The sequence below is a fragment of the Platichthys flesus genome, chromosome 8 (assembly GCF_949316205.1).
Source record: "Platichthys flesus chromosome 8, fPlaFle2.1, whole genome shotgun sequence".
Taxonomy (NCBI): Eukaryota; Metazoa; Chordata; class Actinopteri; order Pleuronectiformes; family Pleuronectidae; genus Platichthys; species Platichthys flesus.
Window position 1 is genome coordinate 25824469 of NC_084952.1, and position 27932 is coordinate 25852400.

The following is a 27932-nucleotide window of genomic DNA, read 5'->3' on the forward strand; positions in this document are numbered from 1 at the left end:
CACCCAGTTACCTCAGGACACCACTGTGTGTACACAGTGTGTGACATGGTCTGACAATTCATCTAACCCCAGTCTGCATGTCTGCGGACTATAGGAGGGTGCTGGAGTACCTGGATAAACACCCACCCGGAATAGGGGAGGGTCACACATCACACATCCTTTGATTGGATTCTTGATAACGTAAACGTGCATACGTACGCAAGTCATTTCTACCAGCTGTAAACTGATCTCTCCTTTTGTTTAGTATAACCAAAAGAGATCTTGGTCTTTTAAGGAGATCTGTTTTTAAAGAGAGTGTATAACAAAGTGTGCACCCAACAGAATGCTGCATCCATGTTTCTATGTGTTAAGTGTTCTGTCATGTTCAACCTTCTTCATTGTGGAACATCATTTGTAAGTCCAAGTGTGTTTCCACTTTTAACGGTACTCTCCCACATGTTGATCCACTGTCGATGTACAACAAGTATCTTGAGAGGTTTTTATTTTCACGTTTTTCTGTTCTGATTAGTGAAGGTAAATATTTGTGGTTCCCTTCAGATTTTAGGGGCAGTGCTGAATACTCGGGATGTAAAATTATGACTTTTTTTGATGAATTTGCTGCTTTTAAAGTTAAACAAGTAAACAGTTATCTCCCAGCACAGAGCTGGTCAACACACTGAGAGTGGGGGTCTCACATAGTACCTGATCAGACCTGGTATTAACATCCATCCCAACGCCAGTGGACTGCTCTAAGCTCACAGTTTGAAAGAACCCAAGATGCACCTAGGACACATTTTATATCTGGTCAGTCAGACCATATTAGGACACATTCTTTTAGCTGGGTGAACATCAAAGTGTCCTAGATTACTCTGGGAATATTAAAGGACTTATAAGCAAGTTATACCACAGCATTACCTCATTGAAGAAGGATTCTACAGACTATGTGAAACAACGATGGGAAAAATAGTTGAACATTGTGATAAGAGGACATGTGGCTGAACGCTTGGGAAACGCAGTCATCCTCCAACAACTCCTGGACTTGGAGAGACTTCTGTTGGAAAAGCTTGATTCGTTTTTTTATAACTCCCAAGCAAAAGGCCAAACAGACTGGTGCACAACTGGCCTGCTGGAGAGAATGCGGAGAGGTCTTTGCTGATCATGCCCATATTTTTTGGTCTTGCCCCTCCATCCAGTCTTTCTGGAGAGAAGTGGCAACAATTGTTTCAAAGATTCTATGCTTTAATATGAATGTATTATTCACAATTATCTATCTTGGGAATATGCCAGATGGTTTGAGTAAATCTGATATATACCTACTTAGGGTCTTGCTGGCTGCAAGTAAAAAGGCCATCACAAAATGTTGGCTCCAGAAAAACGCTCCCACACTCTTTTGTCAATATTGTAAAACTACATGTACTAGAGCAAACGACTTATTCAGTCAGACTCAAAAAAGATTTAGGTGAAAAACAATGGCAGAAATGGCAAGCCTACTTGGCCAATGAGTGAGACTGTATGCACGTACTGGGTTTCATACTTTGTCTTTTGGATTTATTGATCAACCCTGGACATTGAATTTGTGTAATTGTTCAATGTTTTGTATTTGTCTTTTGTTTTACCTCCCTGTACTAAAAGATGAAAATGATCTATAAATAAAGAGTTTAAAAAAAAAAAAAAGTGTCCTGTAAACGGACAGTCAGAACTAAACACTGATCTGAGGTCTCATGACAGATGCTAATTCCAGGCCTGAACAGGGCCATAGAAGTGACTTGAGACCTGCTCATTCCCAGCAGCACAGTGCCTCTGTGTGTATTGACCAGTGAAGGGTAATGAGTTCATACAGCTGCAAAGTGTCTTTAAATAGACATGGGAACATGTCACTTTTCAGATGGCTCAATAAAACAACTTCAGACAGTTACAATTAACATTTGTCTTCTTTTATAATACACATTAAGTAAAATCTACTTCAATACATTGATAGTACAAGAAAAATAGTATATCATACTTCTAATGTGGAGCACACCATTAAGTTCTTCCATCTTCATGCAGACATCCTTTTTACTCTCTTTTGATGACCAGTAGAAAAAGATGCTGTACGTTGGGAGAAGGTGACAGTGCTGTTGAGTAACAGAATTCTGCAGACAAACAATTAGACTGAAAAAAAAGGAAAGAGAGAGATGAAGTCAATCTACGCCTGTACTGTTACATACCTGCTGAGTATCAAAAAATGCTTTTTACATTTTTGTTTACAACAAAGTCTCATTGGGCTTTTATATTAGGTTTGATTACAAAAGGAGCTTTTCATGTACAATCTAAGGCTGGCCCATGTTTTCTGAGCCCTGAACCACCTGTTTAAGTGTGTGTTTACAACAGTCCCTTTAATCCTTTGTGTGGCTTCAGTCTCCTTGGAAACCAACAATAGGCTGAAAGTCTGAGAGCCAATGAGAGAGCAGCTCTGGTCTGAGGCGGGGGATGTGTGGGCTGTGCCCTGCACCTCCACGGCAGCGTCCACAGTCATTTCCTGTACTACCACCCCCTCAGGATGATGGGGAGTTTCCTGAGGCTGTTGGTGGGCTGGAGGGGCGCGGCACCTCTACTACTATAACTTCTGATTGTGCTGCCTCAGGCTGACAGTCGGTGGGCTTCAGGGGCTGAGTGGGGATCTTCACCAGGGTGGGGTGAGGCTGGCTCACCTGGAGCTGAGGCAATCGCTGAGCCACAGCCGCTGGTTTGGCCAGGATGAGCTGTGGTGCTGACCGGCCAGCGATTACCTGAATCGTAGGTGCAGTGCCGGCTGCAGGCTTAGTGGTGACCTGCTGTGTCAGCTGTGTGGCCAGATGTTTGGCCTGGATGAGCTGCGTGAGCTGGCCCGTAGAATTGGCCTGCAAGAGCGATGCGAGCTGGTTGGCCGGGATGGTGATGATGGTGATCTTCTCTCCTGCTTTGGAGCCGGTGGATAGCATGGTGGGCAGAGCCTGGATCACCAGTTTTGGGGGGGTGCTGGCGGAGGTGTTCGCTACACTTACTGGGACTCCTGTGGTTGTGGTGAGAATGGACGAGGAGTTTAACGTCACCTGACCTAGAGAGTTGGTCATGACCACTGGCATGGTTCTGAAAGGTCTGCAGGAGGAGGCACAGGGCAGAGAAGATGACACCATATCAGTCATCAGTACATTTCTTGCTGGTTAAATGACAAGATCAATTATCTCTTGGCTGAACTTTAAACACAATCATGTTAAGCATTTCCTTCTGAATATTTAAATCGATAAAATTGTATCTTATAGCCCAAATTCACAAATCAGTTTGTGTGATAGAGCTTAACGGTGCGACATCCGCTGGCCTTAACCCTCAGCAAGAGTAAAGAAGAAATATGAAAAGCTAAGCTCAAAGATATATAAGTGTCCTCAGTCTTCGCATCGAATACAACAGCAAGTAAATTTCAGTGAAGTTTCAGGTTAAACCCAATACATCTGTACTGACAGGTTCATATTATTTTAAGTTTTGATGGAGAATGGAGTAATTATTGTGATCTTCTAATGTAATAACAAGTAAAGGGTTGGTACCTACACATGACGAACTGGGCTATATCAATTAATTAAAATCACTTCTTGGCTGCTGAATTGTAGTTTGAGTAATATAAACTAAATAAACCAGTTTTACAGATCAACTCTGAGCTAATCAGATTCAACATGTGGTATGAACACATGTGAAAGCCAAATAGACTTCTCATACCTTGTGGTGGCATTGCTGGGGATGACAGTGACGTAGGTCTGCTGGGTTGGGATGACAGCAGTGGAGTGGGCAGGGCCCTGCTGGTGAGCCGGGTGCTGGGCCACGCCCTCGCTGTCTTCCAACTCTTCGCCATCCTCCTCGTCGATCACGCGAATATTCTTAGGCATGTCTTTGAACTGGTAGGCCAGACGCTGACCCTCCACCTTTGCCAGGATGCCACGCTGGTAGTAATACCTAAATACATACACACGCACATCAAAGCTGAGTTATTACGAGTGACAGCAGAAACAGCATTCAGCACTATGAGGCATTTGTGTAGAAGAAAGTGTAACCTCAGGGCTCGGCCCATGGTCTCGTAGTTCATGTCGGGCTTGTTCTTGTGTTTCCCCCAAAGTTTGGACACGGCCTTGGAGTCGACTAACTTGAAGATTCCCTTCTCTCTCTGCATCCACTTAATGTAGCGGGGACAGGTGTTTTTATCCTGCAGCAGCTCCAGCAGGAACTCCCACAGATAGGTGGTGTTGCCTGGAGGACACAAAGCACAGCCACATGAACTTCTGAAGCTCCACAACATATACTGTAGTTATTATCACTTCATTGATGGTCAGGGGCAAACTGTAGAAAAAGACTCACACAGGCTAACTGCACCTTAAAGATCCTTTCAGTGATTAGTAACAAATGAATTAAAGGGAACAATGTTTTTCCTTGAGTTGGTTTTCAGGCCTGGTTATGTCACACTATCACCAATAAAAGAGAAAATCAAGGTGTGAGCTGAACATACTGAAAGCACTGTAACAACCGCAGGTGATTTTTCACTCACTCACACTAACTTTCTCCCTCTCCCCCTCTGTGTGTCTCTCTCTAAAAGCAGCAAAATATCCATCTTTATGGCTTTCGTCATAGTTTTGCTGTGCCTGTTTCTGTGAGAGGCGTGCAGTTCTTAGTAGGCAGGCACTTGCCGTCTCTGTATACCTCTCACTTTGAGTATCTAGTGCATGACAGCGAAATGATGTAAAACCCCATAACCTGCCAGGACAGATGGAATGGAATTGTGTGCATTCAAGGTTTCTCACACGTTTCCCACTCCATTTTATAACATAGACATCTCCTGAGAGAATTTAGACCAGCAGTCAGAATGCCGCAGGCTGTCAACTTCACACGCACAGCTGATACCAACCTTTGCCCTCCCTCTGTCTCTTCTTGATCCCCAAGTCAAAGGAGCCATTGGAGGCAGGCTGTTGTGACTTTGGCTTACGTCCGCCTACATTCAAAACAAACAAACAGGGACAGTATTGAAAACAATACCCAGAAATTATAACACGCTGGTTAATGAATTTATGGATTTGTCTTTAATCTCATGAATGTTATTGTAGAATAATTACAGACGCGATGAATTATCTAAACAATAACTATTTATAACAGGAAAAAAAATATTCTGTTTTATCTCTGTTGGGTCCCCCCTCACATTGAATCCAGAAAATGTAGACAATGCCATTCTATTAACAATGATCTACAAATGATCATCCTTTATGTTATTTAACTATCCCACTGAGTTGGGTTCACTGTTTGGTTCATGTGGAGACATTGTCTAACATGGTGTGAAATGATAATCTCAGAGCTGAACACAACTGCAGGTTAGAATGGTTCCTGTGTGTAGCAGGGATACTGACTTCCTCTCTTCTTCTTGGCAGCAGGTTCACAGTCAGGAGGGATCGGGAAGGATTCCTCCTCTATGGGCCCACACTCTGTTGACACCTCCACCACCGTCTCCATCATCACATCCTCTGCTGGGGTTAAACAACAGTCACACTATTACCTCTGATATGGACATTGTATCTGTGTTTTTATTATTATTATTAACATTGCTGAAAAGCCACTAGACCTGTAAATACTGACGTAGAAGTGTTTCTTTTCATATGTATAGGAGAGACATCCATGACAGCAGATCTTTACATTAAATATCAGCACAAGTCTCATAGTCATAAACTACTACTTCGCAAGACACGGAAAACAACTGGCTTAGATATTCGCCATAACAGATACTTCTTTTCAGATTGCTTGTTCAAATGCACACATGGACGTGTCCACAAATTTATATTTCATACAGCCAATGAGACATATTTTATCTTTATTATATCCATTAACTGGATGAATTAGGACAATAGATGGTGTACAGTGATGAACCCTGATGTACTCAGCCTGATTCATATTAGATATGTCAGATAAAGCTTTGAATAGATATACTTATCTACCTGTTAAATCCTCATTCATGTAATAAACATCAACAAAAAACACAACCACTCACTGCAGCTCAGGCTCCTGTGTGTTACTAACTGTGTGTTACCTGTGTTGCGTTCACTGTGGAGTCCTCCAGGAGACTCCATGTGAAGAAGAGCTTCTGCTGCTTCAAACGTTTTGTCAAAACACACCATGTCATGACCTGACATCTCCACTGAGAAAAGAAACACACAAACCTTTGTCAGCACATGGCACACTCAATGAGGAGACAGTAAGACCAGACCTGAGTCAACTGGTTCTGGTGTGAAAATGAAACAAACACATCCAGTAATGCAGTGCTGCAACCTCAGCTACTTTGAAATGTTTACTTCCTTGTTTTGGGTTTGTAGTGACAATGTGTTCCTCCCTTCCTGTTTCCTGTGATCTAGTCTAAAGGGTCAGGCATAATTCCAGCCAGCCGGGGGCGCTGTACTGCTGTAATACACAACAGCATCAGTTGAAGTGCAAAGACAGAATTTCTGCGTGAAGCATTGCAAATGTGGATGAGTATGAAACAATACTAAGCTTGTGCAGATTTCAGACAGTAATATGCTGTTTATTTTCCGACCTGGAGCTGAATTTAATATATAGCATTAATATTATCATTATTTAATATATACTAGAAAAACTAAAGCTAATGACACAAGGCTTATGCAAGACCGATGTGGATGGAGTAGGATCTGACTTTTGTTTGAGTCTGATGAAGATCATTAAATCTTACTTACAGCAAAATGCAAAAAAGCTAGACGGCCCAAAGTGTGGCTGTATTTCACACAAAAGATTATGACACCAACACGTGGATCTAATGATTGTAAACAATTCAGTGTAAAGGGAGGAACAAGCATCAGTAGTGTGGCCGCCCCACGCCACAACGGTAGAGAGAGACAATTGATAACGAGTTTGGAGATGGAGTATATTACTGTATTACACTGAAACTGTTATTTTTATACATTTGCAAAGAGTTTTGTGCCTACTCATATTTGTATATTTAAGTTAAGTATACTTTAAACTGTTAACAGCTCACTTTTTATATTAAAAACAAATGGGAGCTGGAATTAAATATTATAATTGAGGATGGGGAGTGGGAAACAATGTGCATTGGATGTCATAAAGGTATCAATAGTAACATGTGGAAGGAGTTTGATTGGAAGATGAAGACTAGATTCATTAAGACGCCCTTCGTGGTCTCTAAATTTGCAGATAATCCGGAGGCAATATACTGCTGGATACGATGTGGAATGGTTGGCGACCACGCACACATATTTTGGGATTGCCCAATGATGCTTCCTTTTTGGAAGGGGATAAAGAGCGAGATAGATAAAGTTTTGGGAATTACTATACTATTCACCCCAAGTCAGTTTCTTTTCGATCTAACTCCTGAAGGCATGTACACAGGAGACCAAGTGCACTTGTTACATATATTCTTGATGACTGCTAGGAAAATGGTGACAATAAAATGGTTGAATCCACAGCCACCCACAGTGGCACAGTGGAAACAGAAGCTGAAGGAGGTGTATGGAATGGAGGCTTTAACTGCTTAATTACAATTAAGGTCTGATGTTTTTGTGAGGAGGTGGCTACCTATTGCAGGATACCTCACTAACTGAGGGGAATCCTGTGGTACGATGGAATGTCTAAACTGTCCATTTATCTATTTATTATTTTTCACTAATCAGTCTGTCATATATAACTTGTGATGTTGTCAAGGAATGTTTGCGTTTCTATTCAGTAAAAAAAACTGTTAAATTTCAATATCCAATTTGCCATAGCAATAAAAGGCTGATCATAAACTATAATTTTGAGTTTGTTGTGTATTTTTCAAGAAAATGTGCCGGTTCTGGCACTGGAAGTGTTTTAAAAATGTAAATTTAGCACCACGGTCAGAAAAAACTCAAACAATATTTAACAGGCTCAAATTCAATATGTGTTTTGCATCCTACACAAGAGACATGTCAGAAAGTGTGGTGATCACAAGGTTTGAATTTGAAATGGCTTTGCTGGATGTGTGTTACTAAAACAGAGAAAATGACTTCTCGTTGTGTTCAATCTGGACAATCAATAGATTCACTTCCAGCATTATAATCTCATTAGAGGGAACACAAGCAGAAACAAACAGTTCTTACTGTTGTTCATTTTGAAAGCGTTTGGGTCTGGAAATAATAACTGGAGCTGGAGGGTAAATTAAATGTGTGTGAATGGAAGTGGAATTATTCAACAGAATTTGTAGCATGAATGTCTCTAGCATATGTAAAAAAGTTAGAATACATCCCATTCCAACCCCACAGAATAATTTCAACAAATACCCATAAATCAACCCAATATTTAGCAAACTTCACATTACAAAGATTCAACCCACTCACCAGTCTCAGACACTTCAGTGACCACCTCCTGCTCATCAGCCACATCCTGCATCAAATATGTTTCGTCGTCATACACCAGGACCTGAGCTGAGTAGCACTCCTCCACCTGGGCACTGGGCACCTCCTCCACAATCACAGCTGGACAGCCCTCATCTTGCAGCACCACGCCCTCCTCCTCATCCACATCTTCCTCCACCTCCTCGCCACCCTCCACGATCACCGCCTCTATCTCCTGCTGCACCACCTCTTCCTCCTCCTCCTCAATTGGATGCTGCTCACACTGAACACAGTTTTGAAAGAGACAAAAAATATATATATATTTAGTGATGTCAACATGTTGGCAGTACTCAACAAAAATAAACCTCACAGAAGTAATGAATAAACATCTTCTAGAGAAACCCTCCCAAGTAACTGAGTTAATTATTAAAGGCCTCTATTTAATGCTAAGCTATAACACTTTTTGAAGTTAATACAGCCTCAAATCTTGAGTATGACTCTTAAATCCTCTTAAAGGATTTGGGGATTTGTTTTTGCCATTCTTCTCTGCAGATGCTCTTGGGCTCTGGATGGGGACTGAAAACAGTTATTTTCAGATTTCTGCACAGATGTTTGATTTCAGGGCTCTGGCTGTGCCACTTGAGCACATCCACATCTCTGTCTCTAACCTGCTCCTGTGTTTTCTCTGCTGTTAGCTCAGGATAGGTGTCCCGTTGGTTGGAGAGTCTTTGGCCCTGCCTTAGGTTTTCCTTAAGGACTTCACTGTACTTCCCTTCAATAAGCTTTTCCTTAACCCTGACCATTGCCCCTATTCCTGCTGCTGAAAACCCCCTTCACAGTGTTCTGTCACCACCATCCTTCACTGATTGGATGGTATTGAGCAGGTGATGAGATTTCCTTCAGACGTATATTTAAATCTCAGGCCCTGTTCAGACTGGGTATTAACATCCATCCTAAGAGATTCGATAGTAGGTAAACATTATTATAGTTTACAAGGTAAATAATCACATTACTTAAGGCTCCATCTAAATTGAGCACAACTGGTTTGAAGAACTCTTCCATTTTGATACATCACAAGAGAACAGAGACGCATTCACTGTACTGTTAACTTCTGCCCTTTCTCATTACTCTTTCTAACCTGGTGTTGTGCTTATCTGCCTGGAGCTGTTAAGATGTATGGAGTGGACTCACCTGCTGGGGCTCCTCTATGACAGTGACATACTCCACTAGGTTCCCTCCACCGTCTGACACTACCACAGAAGTCATTACTCATTCCTTCCAACAAAAGAGAACAGCATACTGAGTCAGGATGGAGAAGGTAGCACGAACGATAAGCAATATTTACATTATGAGTAAATTAAAAAAAAAATCTCACATGTAAACAAGGTTAGAGTGTGTTTGTGTGTGTATGTGTGCAGAGCAGTGATCATGTGAAAGTTCCAGGGGCGCCTGCTCTCCTCATGACCTAGTACAAGTAATGTTGTGGTCTTTCTAGTGACTACAGAACAACAATTTATATCCAGTCAAAACAATATTTTTTAACCTCAGGCTCATGCTTAATTCAACTCACAAGTGATCTAACAACAGACATTTATTTCCATCAATAATTGATTAAACTTGCATAATAATTATGACTTTTATAATTATGGATACATATGTTATGTTATATTCTCGGACTTGATGCCTGCTAAGAAAAAGGAACTAAAGTGCTGGATTGCAAAGTGTGATGGGAATTCATGGCACACTAGCAGATATTCCTGAAATCGTCTCTTCTGTTGCCACAGTGTGGTGGGTGAAGTCTAAACATAATAGATTCAACTAAAAAATATAAGATCTGAAATATTGCTCGGAAGATAATAAGCAAATTGGGGGCTGAGAGGTCTAGTGTACAGGATAGTTTATACTTGGACACAAACTGAATGGCTGAAAGCAGCAGCCGGTATGGGTTTAGGCTTATAGGACAGAGGGGCTTTCTCTGACAGTTCCTCCTTCACTGTAAACAACCAGCGCGGGATGCAGAGAGGAGAGGGGTTGGCTTAAGCCAGCTAGGCTTGATTCAACAATAACATACGGAGAGATAAAAAATGACTCTTGAAATGATTCTATAATGTGTAACCCGACTGGTTGCTTGGACATGACAGAAGCTGACCTTTCTCCTCACATAGCCTAATGTTTACTTTCTCGCCTCGCTGGGAACCTCCTGCTAACTAGTTATCTAATAATTCCGATAGTTAGCCAAACGAATCCAACGTAGCTACTATATAATGTACTTTAAGCACCGCAAGCTAATCAATAAAATACAAAACAAACCCCGCTACTTCTTTAACGAGGAGACACCCCACTACAACCATATAACTCAACGGCCGTCATTAGGGTTAGTTGTTGAGCTCGAATTGGTTAGCATAGAGCTAGCGAAAACACATTTTAAAGAAGGAGAACACTGTGGCTGACCGGCCAGCAGAGCAAATCACATCTTTGTGTTGTGAGTTTGTGGGAGACAGGCGATACAACGAGTTTCCCCCCGCTTACCTTGTTTTGCTTTTGGTAACGGGAAAGTAAGCTCCGCGGCTAGCACTAGCGGGGCCTGATGCTAGCTACTGTTAGCCGAGTTGTCGAGGCCAGAGCGCTGACTCGTGTAAACAGGCGCTTGCAGCTGCTCCGTCCGACGGGAATGACTTCAGAGACACCTGAAGAAGTAACGCGTTAACCTGGAGCCGGGGAGCGTCGCTGCACACCTCCAGGTTGGGTTCACACCTGCTAGCTTCTTCCTATCCTGTAGCTTTCCGACGCGCCGCCTCTTCTCTACAACACAGGGTCAGAGCGCAGACGTTCGTGGCGTCATGAGGACAAACCCCATCAGAAGCATCGCATGTGTGACATCATCACAACGACCAGCAAAAGCTGGTGGACACAAATATTATTATCGTAAGTGGCCGTTGAGATGATTTATTGTTTAGTTATGATCAGTTACTCATGTAACAAGCAGGTAATTCTATAATGTGAGCCACGCGGTTCCTTTTGGTTTATCCCATCTAATCAAAAGTCATCTTCATCAGAGAACAGAATGATGATAAGTGGTATTGACGGAATCTGAACCCTCAATGGAATAAACATATACCTAGTACAATTTAGGAGAGAAGGGGAATAACTCCCAGAGGAGAAGCTTTTTGGATAAAGATATTTAAAGGTACAGGAGGTGGTATATATAGCATGGACAGGTCGCCAGCTTATCACAACAGAGACAAGACTAAATCAAGAAACCAAAATCAAGAAAAAATGTACCTACTTCTCACACCCCTGCGCTAACACTGCTCAAAAAGAAAACGGAACACTTATTCATCACAGTATAACCCAAAGTCAATTGAACTTCTTGGACAGCAAACTCCATTTAGGAAACAACCAATTTCACCTGCTTTGGTACAAATTAAAAGTAACAACAAGTGGTTGTAGAGGTAACAGCAAGACAAACCCCAAAAGGGATTGGTTTGCAAGGATTGTTACAGATCATTTCTCTCTCCTTATCCTTCCTGTTGGATTTTTCTTTAGTTTAGCACTTTGCTAATGCCATTTTTGTAATTGATAGCATGATAGCACCCAATCAGGTTGCACATATTGTCCTTTTCCTCCAGGATGGCATCGCAATCATTTGAGTTGACTGTGTCTATCAGCAAAGTCTAAAGAGCATGGAGGAGATACCAGGAGTCGGGCACCAGGATGGAATCCGCAGTGCGATTGTTAGACTTTAAGCTGCTGCAGTGGGCCCTGGGTTCCTCCTGGGGCAGGACAATGCACGGCCTCATGTTGCCAGAGTGTGTAGGCAGTTCCTGCACTGATGCAATTGACTGGCCCTCACATTCCCCAGGCCTGAATTTGATTGAGAACTTCTTGGATGTTATATATTGTGTGTCCAGTCTGTAAACCACAGACTGTCCAGGAGTTGCAGTAACTGATGCCCCGATCCAGGTCTGGGAGGAGATCCCCCTCAACATGAATATTTTGTTCAATGTGATCCTGTTTGTGAATTGTTCCCTTAATCTTTTGGAGCAGTGAATATTAAACTGACCTGAATAAACTTGAATTGTATCCAATTCCTTTTTTGTGACTCATAGCCTAAAAGGAAACACAAAAAACTGATTGTCTTCTGTCACCATGCATTAAGCTGAACACTGCTCCTCCTTGTAAGATTATGGTTATTATTATTATTAATAATCTTCGAGATTAATTTACTACTAGCTTTGGCCTTATCTATCAAGTGGAGATAAAAATGACTTTCGTTGTTCTATGAGGGCCAAAATCAGGGTTCAGCATCTTGCCCAAGGACACTTCGGCATGCAGATGGGGAAGACTGGTGACCAAACTACCGACCTGCAGGTTGGAGGACGAACGCTCTACCCCTCAGCCACAGCCGCCATGGGGTCCTTTTAAAGCTGATGTAGCCCATCAGTGACAGGTAAATCTCTGTATTTCGCTTGTTTTAGGTCTAGTTGAGGTAAAATTCTCTTGCTGGTGCACAAGGAATGCTGAGTTTCTTGTCAGCGATGACTGGTTTGCCAGAGTAAGAGATGGGACTGACGATATTGACAGAGGGAAAGCTAAAGTAACTAGGAGTATAGTGGAATGGTGTTCATTATTTTTCTTTGCTTTTCCCCCCCAATGATGTCAAGGTGAGATCCACTTTTTACCTGTTGGTTGGTCGACATCAGTAAACATTTATTAAATGTTCATGATTAAGTAACCAGCATTCATTAAACATCTTAATGTATTTATTTAAGTATAAAAAATAGATCCAAAAACTAAGCTTGACACTCTTAAATGTAGCTTTTTTCCAAAAGATGATCAGAGCAACAGATGATCACAGTAAGTGGATTCAAGTGTTCGTTGAAAAAATGACAATGAAAGACAAAATATTGAATCCCTTTTTATTTACTGAAACAAGAAAAACAGTAATGTCTCACAGACACAGTTGTTGCCCTAGGTTTAGTCTAAGGCTTCTACTCACAGCTCACTACAGAAACCTGCCTGTGAACATTAATGACAGAAAAGAGGAACTTTCTGAAACTCATTTCCATTTTTTTTAATTTACACAAACAATCATGTTCAATCCTCTCACATCAGTTTAACATTGTAGATGCAAAGCTAAGAAAACAAGAAATTCAATATAAGAGCTGAGAGCACGTGAAATAGGAAATCAAAGACAAGAAAACTAGGACAGAGCTTTCAAAGCATTTCACACCGGAGACTTTTCTTCAGACATACTGCAACACTTCCCAAACACACGTTTCATGTCACACTAGCACATCGGTCATAACTGTTCACTCTTGCTGCAGGCCTTGAAATGACATCCAAACAGTCGGACTGCCACAGCAAAACAACAACACTCAGCAAGGACAGAAGCAATAACTTACACATCAGCTTGATAATTATACTCTCTCCTGCCTTTTCCTTACTGACGAATGCTGCTGAGCTAAATCTTCATGTAAATTTGGACATTCACTGTATAGCCATCAGATTATCTACAAGTAAGAAGGAACAAACTCACTTTATGCAGTGAAAAACGGAGGTCTGAAGTGTCATTTCAAAGACTGAGGAAAAATGAGGTAACAACACAACTACTCTGCACATTTTTGCATTTCATCATGAAAGATAAAACGAGTGTTTCCATCTGTTCATTTTCACATTGATAGAAGCAGAGGGAAGACCTGAGGTTGGGTCATGTACAGATTGCTGGTGACTCACTTGAAGAGGTAACACTGCAGTGGCGGGCCAGTGATTGGGTGAACAGAGTGCAGTGGTGGGTATTAGGATTTTCCACTGTAGTGATTTTTGAGGGAGTAAACTGTAACAGTGAGAATAAAGGGAGACTGAATGGCTCAGTTACGTCCACATCTGTAAACAGAAAGTAATAAGAAGGGTTACTGAATGATGGATCAGAGATCTATTATACCACTGACTGGGCTCATCGTGACACTATAGAGTCAAGACATAAAGGTCAGTGTGGAGTGTCACAGTAATGGGCTATGTGGACCGCTTCTAATATAGTTGGATGACAGTTCCATAAAGAAAGTATTGATCTAAACACATTCTATTCTGTGTCTTTGCAGTAAAACTGCACAGGTACTTGGGTTTCAGGGTAAAAGGACAGGAACATGTTGGAGAAAGGCACATCCTCATCTTCTGTACGAGACAGTCGTTCAATCTTTCAGGAGCCGTTTACTGTGATGGAGGACAGTAAAACATATGTGAACAGGATTGTACAAAGTGTCTATATAAACACATCCAAGATAGTTTTCTGCATTCCTAGTGCATATATGAATCCACAATGAGGAAGTGAGGGGGAGGGATGTTAAGGTACATCATGTTCACAGCCGTCTCTACCATGGGAGAAATAACCAAAGGCTCAGTACCTTAATTGGAACTACTGCATTTGCATCCTAAGAAGACGTCGCCTACCCTGAGTAACAAAATAAAAAATCCACGTTAGAGTAGGTGTAGGAGGATTTCATTAAGTTTCTTTACAGCAAGTATATCTTAGTTATACTCAGGTATACCTATAGTGAAAACTGGCCACTTGAACCTTTTTTGTTATACTGTAAAAGTAAGGCTGGACGATGTACAAATTATGTTTTGTTACTTTGAGTACATAGTGGAAGTTTTCACATTTTGTTACGTTGCATCCTTATGCCAAATCCAACATGAATTTTTTCCTCCTCAATCTACACTTGATAGCCTATAATAACAAACTAAAATCAGATTTTTGCTAAATGTCAAGTGGCAAAAATGAAATTTCGACATATATTTATACTTTTTAAAATATATATAAAAAATTCTGTTTCTGTTTAGTCATTACATAAGTTGTTAGAAAGTGAGGGGAGCTGAATATTTTCTAAATGCATAACACGTACTGATCAGCATTCTCATTGAGCCCAAGTGATCAGTCTGACAAAGTTACCTCAGTAGCAGGGAGGTCGTCATCATCTGGCGCTGGGATGATTCTACCACTCATTGGCCCCACTCCGAGCACCCTAGGCCTCTTCTCTGCATTTGGTGTTCCTTCCAGAACAACAACAATGTACTCTCTCTGAGGCTCTTCTGCCAGGGACTCAACAGGGGCTGCCGCTGCTTCCTCCACCACAGCACTGGCTACTTCTGCAGTGACGGCTACTGCAACCCCTTCTACAGCTGTAGCAGTGAATGGTTCTTCAGCTAGAGCTGAGGAAATTTCAGGTTCTACTTGAGCCGGTGCCTCTTGCACCACCTCTACTGGTCCAGCCTCTTCTACAACTAGTGCAGGAGCCTCCACAAGTGGTGCCAAGATCTCTTCAACTGGTTCAACCTCCACAGGTGCAGGGGCCTCCACAATAACTGGTGCCTCTTCTAGAGTTATGACCTCAACTGGTGCTTGGGCCTCCTCAACAACTGGGGCAGACGCTTCTTCTGCGGGTGCACCTTCTACTGGTGCAGGGGCCTCTTCAAGCACAGATTCAACTTCCACTTGTGCAGGAACTTCTTCTGCGGGTACCAACTCGTCCTTTACTTCTGTCGTCGTCAGTAACTCTTCAATTGAGGCAGCTACCGGCAGCACTGTAACAAAAAAATCCAGCCATCCCAGGTTTAGCGCACACAACTTGAGGTACTTGAGAAACCCTAATAATTGTGTGAGTAGGTGTTTTGGGATAGTGAGAGCACATGCAGGTGCAAGGTCAAACCCCAGAAGAGAGTTGATGAAAAACAAAAGTGTTTCCAGGAAAGGTGCGATAGTTAGCAGGGTCCCAATAGTGCCAGAAGGTACTGGCAGACTAATGTGATGACACTTCATCTTTGTCATTTCAGCATTGGAATTTCTAGGACAATTATACAGCATTTCTTATATACATAGCATCTGTAACAAAGTACAAAACACCCAATATATCAGCAAAACCGATTTAAAATGTTAATGCCAGTAAAGCCAGACTTTCAGCTTGATGACCAGAGGTCCCACTGCGTCGGTACTTGTGCAAGAAAGTGTCATGCAGAAAGTGTGGATAGGAAAATGCAAAGGATGGCCTCAGTTAAAAATTTAATTACAACATGTGGTGCAAGATGATAAAACAAGTTATTTCAATTATTGTAGGAAAAAAGTCAAGACTAAATGTCTAATAACTCATCACTCTTCCAAAATAGCTCATCTTTCTTCGTAAGGGAATGGGAGATGCCACTCTGCTTTGTAAATAAATATTAACATGTTGCAAACATTAAGATCGACCATGATCTTCATCACCAGCTCTCGCTTGGCTACTAAAATACTGACAATGAGCAGAGCCTTGTTCTCTTGTTTTTTTGTTGCTGCTGTGGTGAAAAGAAGGGACCAGATGTTTGTTTTGATGGAATGAAAGGAACAGTGTCCTTACTAACAAGTAGTGTAAAAAAAGATCAAGTCAGACAAATTACAGACGGCAGTATATCTTTCCAGTTTGAGAAAAGCTTTATTGTATGGCTCGATGTATTACCGTTAACTCTTCACAGTGCTCCTTATCCAGTTATAAGCAAAATAAAAATATGATCACATATTGTTTCAGTAACTTTCTTAATTGATACGATTTTTACCAGCTTCCCTGATCATATGATTTCTCCGACAGTCTTACATTACACTTACGAAAAAAAACAACCAACAACACTGTAGCGGTTACAGAGTTTGTACAAAGCCATCTACTTTTACCGTTTGATGTAACTAACTGCACAACACTAAACAGATGTGTACCTGCTCTGTGGTACCTGGCAAAGTTGTACAGCATTACAAAGGTTAATATCAAAGACACAGCGTTTTATCGAATATCATAAAACCTCTGAACATAATGAAACCGACGATGTCACATTTGAGGGGATTTCCCGCTTGTTATTGTCCTCGCGTTTGATGTAACCTGAAATAAGGTTGTCTCAGATGAATAAGCAAGTTTACAAGTAATCTGCTTGATGTAGTGATCACATTTATTTCACCCATAACTGCAAATGAGCGTTGCATAAAGACCTAACTGCCACTTTGGATATGATTTACTGGGAATGCGTTACTGTGGTGTGCAGCTGTAAATCACGAGCCCGGCTGAGAAGATGATCTCGAGGCCATATAATAAGTGGAACAAATATAGACATCATACACCGTGATCTATGCTCAACACACCACAAAAATCGGAAGGTAACTTGAGATCCCTGAAGAAAAGATTTGCACACAGTGCTGCCCTTCACACCCACTTCAATAAATAAATGAGAAAATATACATTTAAGGACAACATAGGATAAGAGGTGATCCCAGGCACCTGAGGAGTAGCAGCTAACCTCTAGTGGGTCTAAAGCCAGTGACTGCAAGTAACTAGTTTTATTGTTCTCAGTGTTAGAGGAAAAAGATCTGTCTGGGGCTCTTTGCTTAGTGATTACGAGTTAAGTGTTTATCTGGTAGTGTGCGTATCTCCCTGTCACAAATCTGTACTAGGTCAGACTTAAGAGGTAGCTGCCTCCTCCTCAGATGAAGAAGTCGTACCATTTCTTTCTGGCTCCTCGGCAGCGATTGCGGGTTCTGCAACAGCTTGGGCGGCCTCCTCAATACTTTCAGCTACTTGGGCTATTTCTTCGGCGACACTCTCCACTTCCTTCGCAGCCTCAGCAACACCCTCCGCCACCTCAGCGACCACTTCAGCAGCTTCAGCGACTACCTCTGCGACTTCCTCCACAATGGTTTCAGCCTCACTCTCAGCAGCTGGAGCGTCCTCCGTTTCCCCGACCTCGGCCTCTCCTTCTGCAGCCACAGCCACTGCATCTTCCTCTGCTGCCTCTTCTACTCCCTCTTCTGCTGCCTCCTCTTCCTCCTCCTCCTCCTCCTCCTCTCCACCTGGAACACAATGACCACAAGAGTATTGTCAGACCAGACACATTATATCATCTGCAATAGTGAGCAGACAACAGTCTTGAAGTTCCCTCTACAGCTCTGCAGCCACCCAACCTAGAGTATTTATCACTGGTGCAGCCATTGTGTGCATTTTACAGATGCATGTAAAGCAGTTAAATGATAAATAAAGCAAAGCATCAATATTTTTAAGTCTAATATGTCTTGATTATATTCAAAACCAACATAAGAAAACAATATTTATACATTATCAGTAGCTGAATTTCCATCCAAGGTGTTAAACTTCAAAATGGTAAAATTTGTTATTATTATAAAAACAGATTAAAATGCTACATTTGATCTGAAACTCAATTAACTTAATACCAATCTAAAATGTCGCCTGAAATCGATTGCATGTTCCACTTTCTTGTGAATGACCAGATAATACTCTAACAGATAATCATTACACTGAATAATCTTATAAGCTTCAAGTTGAAGAATTTTGAAATATGGCAGTTTGATACCATGATAAAACTACAGCCTGATCATAACATTCACACCTCTTTCTGGCATCAGGCTGCTGTATCATGTGGGAATTCATTATAAAAGCTACATGTTCAATCTAATCCAAACTCATTTTTTAGGAACAGCCTGAGAAAGTTGAGGACATGATGCATTTAGTTATATTACATGTCCACGTCCACCTAATGATGTCCCATGTCTCTGTAGGATTCACTGGTTTATCAATGAATGCAATTCTCTGGTGAGATATCCTTCAGTTGTACTGTTAGACTGGAGTCAATATGAAACACTGTCCATATGAGCAGAAGGAGGACAGTTGGATGGAAACATATCTACCAGCAGTCATTCACTCTCTTTCTTTACATGCCGCCCGAACCTTACCAGCCCCGCGGAGAATGCTTCATCTAGAAATACAAAATCACCACACAACACGCATGCAAACTGAAAGACAGGAAAAAGCACAACAGACGTTAGGGAGGTTGGGGGAGGAGGGAGGGCTAGGAGAGGAGTGGGGGGGGGGGGGTTGAGGTGTGGACAGAGGGGGGAAGTTGAATCTGGTTCTTACCATCCAATTAGCAAGCTATGATTTATCTGGAACTGTGAAAGTGAGTCTGACAGTCAAACAGACACTGAATTGAAAAGCCTTGATAGGTTGTGCATTTTAATGTTTAACTCACAATTTGTTCCAAAATTAACCATCAACACAAAAAAGTATTGTGAGACACATCCAGAAATCCACTTCGACTCTTCTGCTAAACACCTGAGCGTCGAATGGTGTGAGTGACATAACCTCCATGTTGGCTTGTGAGATTTTATTAAAGATGGGCTGAGCATAAACACTTACACACCTGTGATTTGCTGAGTTAATGTGGAGGGGATGCTAGACCTAGGTCTATTCTTCTCCAATGTGAGTTTCTATTTGACTCCAGTGCTCTTCAAAAGTCTCCTGGACAAAGTAACAATGGTGTCTACAGGTTTATGTTACGGACATTAGTTTAAATTACTTTACCATCAGTCGGTATGACAAGGAAACAATACCCATAGGACTATGGTGAGGAAAAGGCTAAATCTAACCCTAAGCCTAACCCTAACCCAGAAGCACACTGTTGAAATCTACACAAGGGCCAAGGAATCATGGTTAGAAGGAGGTGGCATGCAGTAATTGTATCTGCCAGCAACCTCATCCTCCATCTCAATGTCATTTTATTTTTTTGCTCACAGTCAGAGGTACAGCTGCTGTAAAAGATTAGCTAACATAAAAACAATATGATTCACCGCTAGATAAATAAAGCTTACTTTGGATTCAAACTAGTGAAACACTATCCCTCACAGCAGTGGATCCTAATGTGTTAGCAGTGATCAACTGACCAATGTCCCACAGAAAGAAAGATTTGGTTAACATTGAAAATCTGCATGATGTTAACAGTAATATAGTCCATTGAAAAATAAAGGACAGAAGTAGTTTGTGGATATTTCTGTCCAGTCCAAGTATTTTCTTCAGATTTCATTTAGCAGTGTGAGGTAAAACGAGTGTAGAATCAATATCCTTCACAGTACTGTCCAGAGGTTTTAGGCGGAGTAGAAGACTCTTTGATTCTTAGGAGTACAGGAGAAGAGGAAAGGAGGAGACAGGGATTTTGATCCAAAGATTCCAGTTCTATGATGAATATCCTTTGCGGACACAGAGGACCTTAGCTTTAGCATTACACTGAAAAGAGTAAAGACACAAAGTTAGAGAAAGGGAAGAAGGAATTTAGATTTATTTAATTAAGGTTCAATTTACACAATGTCACCGTCAATCTAAATTCAAACACAGAGACTGTGTAAATGAATGTGAAAAATGGATAGAAGCTGCTGGAGAGATACACTTGATGTCAATGGTGAATGTCTTATGAGAAAAAGTCTGGAGGCCAAATGCATAGGTTCCACATAAACATAGATGCACATGATGTAAATTCCATTCATTTGCCTATGTCAGGAGGTTTGTAGTAACATCAGTGGAACATGTCTGATTGTATAATAAGCAGAAATTTTAATTTGTCTGACTGCAAGCCAAAAACACAAACTGGCCTTTAGATCTAAGGCAATTGTAACAAGTCTGTAGTTCGACTGGGAGCACAGGGCCTTCAAATTCAAAGTTGGATCAAGGATTAAACTTTAAAGTATTAGTAGAGACAAATCCAATTGAAACAAGAGGTTTAAGGAAAAGAGTGAGAGGGAGAGAGATGAGGAACTGAGTGGTGTCAAACGAGGGGATTGGTTCAGGGACCGAGCCTTTTGGTCAGCACAGTCAAATCAGTAGAGACTCTGTTCACAAAGGATGACAAGTTTGTCAAAGTTAACAGTGTAAGTGTAATCAAGCACTGGAGGAGGATTTCAATGTGTGTTCAGACAAGCAAGTTCCTAAACACTGCTGCAGATAAAACCTACAACCAGAGGACAAGGATGAATTTGACTGTGGAAAGTCAATCAGATCAGTAACTGAGCTGGTTCAACAGAATTGGGAGGCACCAAAATTATTTAGAGCATCTTGACAATTTATTATCTAGAAATATACATTTGCGCAATGTGTGTAAGTGGCTGTTACACCTTTGCTTTTGTCCTTAAATGTTTGAAAGATACGAGCTTTGATGTTTTTCATATGCTCCTCCGGTTGAGGTTTCGTTCGAAGATTTATTTAGATTTTCTAACCTTGCTCCGCTCTTTCGAATAAAAACATTAAAACACAGAAGCCGTGATCCACATGGCATCGCTGGTCTACTTTTAGTCATTTGTGTAGTTTCCTTCCCACTGATGGCTGTCATTTTGGAACCATGACTGATTCATGAGATTATTTCTTGGTGCTCATTCAAACTCAATTAAGAATCCAAAGATCAAACCCATGCTGTCATTTCATTGAAACCATGTCAAACATTTCAGTGAGTGATATCAGGCAGTGATGATGATTTAAGAAATTATCAGTGACGCCATAACTTACCCTCTTCATCATCCGCACCTGCAGGCAAACACAAACACGTGTCAGTGTCAATTAGTTACAGTCACTCAGTCACACATTGAGCTTTAAGCAGTCATGAAATGCTCAGTTTAATGTGGAAGAATATACACAGGTTTTTTTTTTTCAGGCAGCTTAAACACATTTTCAAATAGCTTTACATACTACAGTGTATTTAGAAACTAAGTTAAATGTGAGATCAATTGAAAAATTGTATTCATCAGAAACAACCTGAGTATTTGGTCAGTGGACTGGCTATACTAACTATAATAGTGAACATCATCTTACAGCTTATAAAAGATTATATAGAAGTTTTAACCAGTTGAAATAACCAAACTTCAGTAGCTTTTTTTAATAAAAAGATAAAAGTATGTCCCTTGCAATATAACATTCTTATTTTAAATTGAATTTGGGCTTACTGTTCAGCCCTACATTTGTTTTCATTTAAGATAAAGTCACAGGTCAAAAAATGTTTGTCTGTGGAACGTGTTTTTTTTCTGTTCTCAGTCCTGCATGTGATTGTTTTTAATTTACGGTGAAATATACTTGGTTCCTTCTGATCACAGCAGGGGGCATGACTCTGTTGAAGTCAGATACCTTTACGTGGAATCATCCTCCTCTATGCAATAGTGACTGTGCTGCTGCAGTGGTGATTTCTTTATTTACTCTATTCAGAGTTATTTAACTAGATCAAATAAAGTATTTTTCTTAAATACAACAAGGAGCAGATAAGATCCAGCTAGCAATAACAAATCTTATACAAGTATCACAACAACTGATATATAGTCAGACAGTGGCTGCTGGACCAGATTATGTTTACATTCAGCAGGAATCAGTGCTAGTGAGGAGCTTGGTTTATAAAAGTCAAATGTGCTCATTATAGAGGTGGTGTATTCGCTACTAATCTCTTGGCAGCAGTTCACCATCCAATGGTAGTATATTCAGCAAATTCGTAGTTTATTCAGCAGCAGTTTTATTTTTTGTGTCACTGAACAATGCTTCCTAATAGACTCCAGCTAAGAATCAACTTAATAAGAGATTAATCTGAGGAGTATTTTAATCATTTGGTCTATAAAATTTAAGAAAATGCTCATCACAGTTTCCCTAAGCCCAGGTTGATGTGTTCAATCTACTTGTTTTGAATGACCCAACAGACCCAGGATATTCACTTTCCTATCATATCAACCAAATCAGCAAATATTCACAACTGAGTAGCCTAATATTAGAAGATGTGCTTTTAGAAATAATAGTAATTGTCACTTTAATTGAAGGTTGTGACTGATCTGGTTTAAAAACAAGAAAAAAAAATGTAACCTGAATGTTTTGAACATGAAACAATAAGGGAAGAGAACATTTCACAAAGGATTCATTGGCTTCAAATGCGGATACTTTTAAGTTAAAGTGGGTGCCCTGAATTAAACCTAAATGACAAAAACAAGAGAGCACAGACGTATCAGATTACTTTGCTCATGCTTTACGATCACTGCTGGTGATAGCCACCTGTTTTATGGTAAAGGAGGTGAAAAATCCATGTAGCATGTGAAGGATACTTACTCTTTGGTGGCCATGGTTTAGGTTCCCACTCTGTCTTGGGCCTGGCTTTGATTTCTGCAACATTACTATTGTACCTATCCTTGTCGCCGGTCATGGTCATGTATGTCTGTGGACAGAGGAAAAGTCAGAAACCATCCGAGGCCATATAAAGTCTGAAAAATTTCAGGAATGAGACTAAAATATCAGGTTAATGCTTTTTTTAAGGCCTTGTTATCATCAAACACAACTTACATATGACACAGAAGCGACAAAGGCTCCACCGCACAGTGCGGCGTATAGTATGTTCTCCCCGGAGCCGCCAGGGAGTGACGACATAGGCCGTCGCTGCACAACTGAAATGGGTAAAGAAAAAGAAAAAAGGTCATACGTTACATCGTTCTCAAATCGGATTACTTGATGACTCAAAAGATCTAGAATTAAGCATGTGTTTTCACTAAAACACCATCATATGACAAACTTACAATGAAGAAACAAAAGGTAGGATAGAAAAAATAAAGTAATAAAAAGTTGTATCATAAAATATGTAACAGCAATAATAGAGGCTTGTGTTTTGAACGAAGAAAAAATATAAAATACTCAAAGAGATGTATTTAGGCGAGTAAAAAAAACAGAAAAGTCAGGTGTCCAGAAAAAATTATATTTAAGGATATACAAAAAAAAGGTAGGTCTTAAGTTCATTTTGGATAATAGAAGACCTGATGACAGTAGGTGGTTCACATGATAAAAGACAGACGGATAAAGAGGTAGGAGTTGGAGAAAGACTACTGAGAGTTTTATAAACAAATGAATGGATGTCAAAATCTCATAATCAGACAGGTGGACAGTGCAGAGACTTGGAACTGGTGTAATATGTTCCCTAAACCTGGTCTCACAACCTCAGGACGGTACCACCATCAACTACCTGAACGAAACAAAATGTGCTGCACTGGTCCATCAGCTCTCTCAGTCTCAAAGCTCTCTGAGCATGCAACTGGCCCACGATGCCTCTCCCTCTTATTGGATTTAACGCATTTGATTTAGATTTCTAAAAATATGCCTGTCAACACTTGTTTAAACCTGCAGGGTTATGCTTCCTGCTCCACACCCTTGAAACCAAAGGGTACAGTTGGGTTTGTCCTGTTGTACTAATTGAATGAGCTCTAATCCCTGCAGAAAGGTACGGTGAATCCAATTCTGTCATTACAGGTGAAAAAAGTGAAGTAAAGAAAATTCAAGTCAACTCATTCTGGAGCAGACGTCACATTCGGAACAATTGGACTAGGTGCTACCCATGAATTCGATTGGCACATTCCTTCTATGATGGAATGTTTGGCAACAAAAAAAAGCAGGCAAGCAAGTTTTGTTTTCTGGCAGCACTCATGACATCAACAGGTTTCAACAAAGTGTCTGCAAACCTGGCTGTCAGAATAAAACACTATAGACCTGGTGGACCAGGGAAAAATGTATCGTGAACTCAAGGATGAAAACTGAACGCTGCCGTTTGTAAACCAAACAATACTGGAGAAAAACTGGCAATTCAGTTTTACTTATATCATCACTTAAAATTTGATTTTACTTCAAAGCTCATACAGCATAAATTATTTAATAACCTCAAAGTAATGAACACTTTGACTTAATGTCCTCAATGCCTCCAGAAAACCCTGTAAAACTAATTAGTAGTTTAACAAGTGTACAATTTTGGCCACTGGAGGGTTACTGTGGAGTATTGAGGGTATTAACTTCCTAATATTGTCAGGAACAAATCCAGAGTCCAGGCATCTGACACTATTTCCATCACAGATATTTATACTGGCTAATCGGCTCAGGGCTGAAGGCACGAGTTGAGAGGATAAGTTGGAGAACACTCATCCAGGACGAGTGGAGGGGATGCAGTTCAACAAGTCACAGGATTAGACCATGATACCCTCCTCTGGTTAAGTGGGACCAGTGCAGAGGAGCAGGGATACAACCTCTGGGTATGCTGTCCAGTATGTGGTTGTCTATATCGGATAGGAGTGGATTTTACTGTGATGTAATCTGTTAAGGAGGTGCCCTGTAGTGTCTGGCAGCAAGACAATGTGCATGTGCTGCCATCTCTTTTAGGCGTGGGCTTTTTGTCAGCATGTGAAAGAAAAAGCAGCAGCAGTCACAACATGGCCCTGTCTCAATTCACCCCTTAGTCCTGCCACTTGGCCAGATGTTGGGGTAGTGGCCATCTAGCCATAGAGTTTTTCTGGACCACCCTAGAAACAAAAGGGTACATGGAAACTCCTGAATGTTTAACATACGGATGAAGCAAAACAACATGTGGACTGCTGCGGGTAAAATTGCTGATAAATACAAGTATGATATCTTGCAAAATAACCATGAAATAAATCTGTGGAATATCTTAGCTCAATCCAGAAGCCAATGAAAATATCATTGAATCTCTGGGACAAGCATTTCAGGAAAATTGCTATTCATGCCGTCAAAACTCTCAGAGAGTAACAGGGAACATTCGTTCCCCCGTGTCCGGGATATGAAGTCTTAATACAACTTCCCTGATCACGTTTTCAGTGCGAGGCAGATGTTTCCTTGGACAGAACTAACGTGACATTGCCGTTGTAAACATGCTGACCATGTATTGATCAATAGATCAATCTGCCCCATCTGTCCTGCAGATGTCAGTTTTGTCACTGTTATAATGTTGGTTTGCTGCTGATTATGTAGCGAGTGGTTTCCCAGTTCTAGGGGAGAATTTTCTCTCCCTCTCCCTTGTGGCTCCACTAGGAGGGGAACACACATCATATCAAGGGGTAGGGGCCAAGGGAGAGCAAATGGGACAGGGCATTAGTCAGTGAAAGGAGGGGATGTGAAATCATCGTCAGCTCTTGGCTCATCATAGATGTGGCTATTCAAAGGTAGACCTCTAAAGTGTTAGCCAACCGCAATGGTGACCTTTTGGGTGCAGGACTCAAGGACAACTTACCTTTTCCTCAGCTGAAAGCTCCAGAAAACAGATTCTCTAATGAGTGGACCTTTAATATTAGTCATTGACAGCTATTTCCGCTCATTGTTCCTGCTTCTGTTAAGTCAGCAGCGAAGGCAGCTGTCACCACCCACCGGCTGGTGGCGCACGCTCACAACAACCTTAGAGCCACTAGCTCGTGCCTCGGCTCTTTTGGAGCTTGCTCACAGGCGAACACCACGTGACTGACAGCGGCAACCATGTCTCCACGCGACACACAGACTAACGAAGGTCACACACGTGTGCACACGCAATGCATTGCTGTTACCCATCAAGGACATGTAGAAGACAACCACGTCCCGAAGAAGAGACTGACATGCCCTCTACCTGTCACGTCAGTGTGGAGGAGTTTACACAGGTTTGAACTGTAGCACACATTATATAAAGCGAGGACACAACCAGTGCTACAGAGGACATACAAGGGTTTGTTATGTCATCATGAAAAGCTCAACACGCTACACACACACCTCGTTGTGTTTGCTCTACAAATGCACAACATGTACATATATATTTAACGTTAAGTGGCAAATGCATTTTAAACCAAAACTGTCCAAAAATCAAACATGATCTTGATGTAAAATAAAATGCAGCCTTTGTCATTGTGTGTTTCAGGACACGGTGTACTATTCTCCGGGTCCCAGCCAGGAGGGGGAACATGACAAAGAGAGAACACGTTACACTCCAGAGCTAATGGAAAAAAACACATTCATCCGTGTGAGTGTGTGTGGATGCCCCTGGTGAAACTCACCATCCCGCGGCAGCCTGTAAGCTGCTCGGCGGGCTAAGGGTCCGCACCTCTGCCAGGCCGCTCTGCAGGAGAACATCGTTGATCCGCTCAGAGCCGGGGAGAGAACTGCAGCTTCAGCTCGGCTGGATGAAGAGCTGCGGTGTGTGTTCAGACACGTCAGAGGAAGAGGAGGGCTAGCACCACACCGGCCCTATCTGGGGCAATATATTTAGACTACCGCCGTGCCGTGGGTATGGAGGGTAGTTAATGCCACAGCAACATAGCGTTTATGAGGAGTGGTTAACACCCTGGGAGAGACAAGGGTAAAGTACATTTGTTAGACATGAGCCCTTTTCAAACATGTCCGGCTGAAGATCTCCTAAGAATTGGGTCCTGACCATTGGCGCACTGCACATCGGGAGACATTTCCCAGTGGCCTGATGGTCTTTTTGGTCGGTAGGTTTGGTGAAGAAAATATCATAAAGGTCATTGAGAAACTACCTTCTTTCACAGACTAATTTCCCTTCACAAAGACAGTCTCACTCTCACAATATCAGGACATTCTGATGTAGAATTCCAAAGTAAAAGCACTTGAAATATCATATATCATCACTGTTTTGGTTATGGCAACACAGAAGGAGATTCTTATGGCACTTGTTAATAATAATGTCATTGAAAAGATGAGAGCAGTGAGTTACTATGTGTGTGTGTGTGTTAACTAGTGTGGTCACTGTTACATCAACAAATACGGTAAGCCTACAAAATTAGAGGTCTGTTGCTTTGTGTGAAAAGGGTTTCCTTGAAATAAGTCAATTTCCCGGGCTGAATTATTGTCCCAGGTTGCCCCTGGTCTGGAGTTTGCCTTTCACACATACACAACGCCTGAGGGGTTCTCTGCACAGATGTGTTCACAACAACAAACAAATCCTTCAGGTGAGGTCTGGTGCAGAAGACAG

At 41.4% G+C, this 27932-nt stretch overlaps 2 protein-coding genes across 6 annotated transcripts; both read right to left on the reverse strand.

Annotated features, from left to right (window-relative positions):
* Window positions 1-1897: 1897 nt before the first annotated feature.
* On the reverse strand, window positions 1898-11134 carry elf2a (E74-like factor 2a (ets domain transcription factor)). Of its 2 annotated transcripts, none has more exons than XM_062394431.1 (9): window positions 10872-11134; window positions 9534-9617; window positions 8346-8625; window positions 6053-6160; window positions 5379-5492; window positions 4886-4969; window positions 4041-4233; window positions 3709-3942; window positions 1898-3096 (listed from the first exon to the last, which is right to left on the reverse strand). In XM_062394431.1, exons 2-9 carry the CDS (start codon window positions 9606-9608, stop codon window positions 2514-2516), a joined length of 1671 nt encoding a protein of 556 aa, XP_062250415.1. In that variant the 5' UTR covers window positions 9609-9617; window positions 10872-11134; the 3' UTR covers window positions 1898-2513. The 2 variants fall into 2 exon arrangements, with proteins under 2 accessions (XP_062250415.1, XP_062250414.1); XM_062394430.1 differs by having other exon boundaries at window positions 5379-5495; window positions 10872-11133.
* Window positions 11135-13247: 2113 nt separating this feature from the next.
* On the reverse strand, window positions 13248-27180 carry mgarpa (mitochondria localized glutamic acid rich protein a). Of its 4 annotated transcripts, XM_062393363.1 has the most exons (8): window positions 26998-27180; window positions 23495-23595; window positions 23264-23369; window positions 21695-21712; window positions 17854-18201; window positions 15292-15923; window positions 14747-14793; window positions 13248-14555 (listed from the first exon to the last, which is right to left on the reverse strand). In XM_062393363.1, the coding sequence occupies exons 1-7, from the start codon at window positions 27071-27073 to the stop codon at window positions 14758-14760; spliced, it is 1317 nt and encodes a 438-aa protein (XP_062249347.1). In that variant the 5' UTR covers window positions 27074-27180; the 3' UTR covers window positions 13248-14555; window positions 14747-14757. The 4 variants fall into 4 exon arrangements, with proteins under 4 accessions (XP_062249347.1, XP_062249348.1, XP_062249350.1 ...); XM_062393364.1 differs by lacking the exon at window positions 14747-14793 and having other exon boundaries at window positions 26998-27179; XM_062393366.1 differs by lacking the exons at window positions 13248-14555; window positions 14747-14793; window positions 15292-15923; window positions 17854-18201 and adding an exon at window positions 19352-20425 and having other exon boundaries at window positions 26998-27171.
* Window positions 27181-27932: the final 752 nt, after the last annotated feature.